Consider the following 723-nt stretch of genomic DNA (forward strand, 5'->3'; position numbering starts at 1 on the left):
CATGGCCAACCCGGTAGCGCCGGCTTTGGCCCTGGCTTCGGCTCTGGCCCGGCTGGAAGGACTAGCTTTAGCCATGGGTTAGTTGGAAACACCGGCTTTGTTGGGGCTTCCAGCTTTGGCTCTGGAGTAGGCGGCAGTGCCAACTTTGGCTTTGGCCATGCTGGTGGGGCGAACTTTGCCACTGTTCCTGTTGGTGGTGCCAGCTTCCGTTCTGGATCCGCTGGCGGTGCCAACTTTGGCTTTGGACATGGTCACCCCAACTTTGCATCGGGCGCCAACTTTGCATCGGGCGCTAATTTTGGCTTCGGAGCTGGCCAAGCCGTCAATAGCCTCGGCAAATTCAGACACTCCAACTTTGGCCCCGGTCAGCCTGGCTTCGGCTTCGGTTCCTCTGGCAACTTCGGCGCTGTGAACAACTACGGACATCAGCAAGCACGAACCCGTTCCTTCGGTTACCACTGATCAGCGTCCAGGCAACCGAGATGTAAAATGGTCGCAAAATATAATACATAAATTTTATCTGTGTGTTTTTTTTATTCTTCTTCGCAACTCGCTATATTTACTACTGCCAGAAATTCTAAAATGTGACACCATATTACGTGGGAAAGTCATAAATTAATATTTTGTTCAAAATCAATATCTAAAACAGATACTTATTTCAATATAAATACATGCACTAAAGGAAAATCAATATACATGGTGTTGGGAGTTCTGTATGTTTAT

At 48.3% G+C, this 723-nt stretch overlaps 1 protein-coding gene across 1 annotated transcript in view; it reads left to right on the forward strand.

The window, feature by feature from the left end:
• Nucleotides 1-490, forward strand: part of LOC119588417 (ATP-dependent RNA helicase glh-2-like) — a gene marked incomplete in the record, with an annotated part of 1312 nt that extends 822 nt beyond the window's left edge. Inside the window, 1 exon segment of the mRNA XM_037937090.1 lies at nt 1-490. Coding sequence (XP_037793018.1) covers nt 1-462 — 462 coding nt within the window.
• Nucleotides 491-723: the final 233 nt, after the last annotated feature.

Source organism: Penaeus monodon, chromosome 23, assembly GCF_015228065.2.
Source record: "Penaeus monodon isolate SGIC_2016 chromosome 23, NSTDA_Pmon_1, whole genome shotgun sequence".
Lineage (NCBI taxonomy): Eukaryota > Metazoa > Arthropoda > Malacostraca > Decapoda > Penaeidae > Penaeus > Penaeus monodon.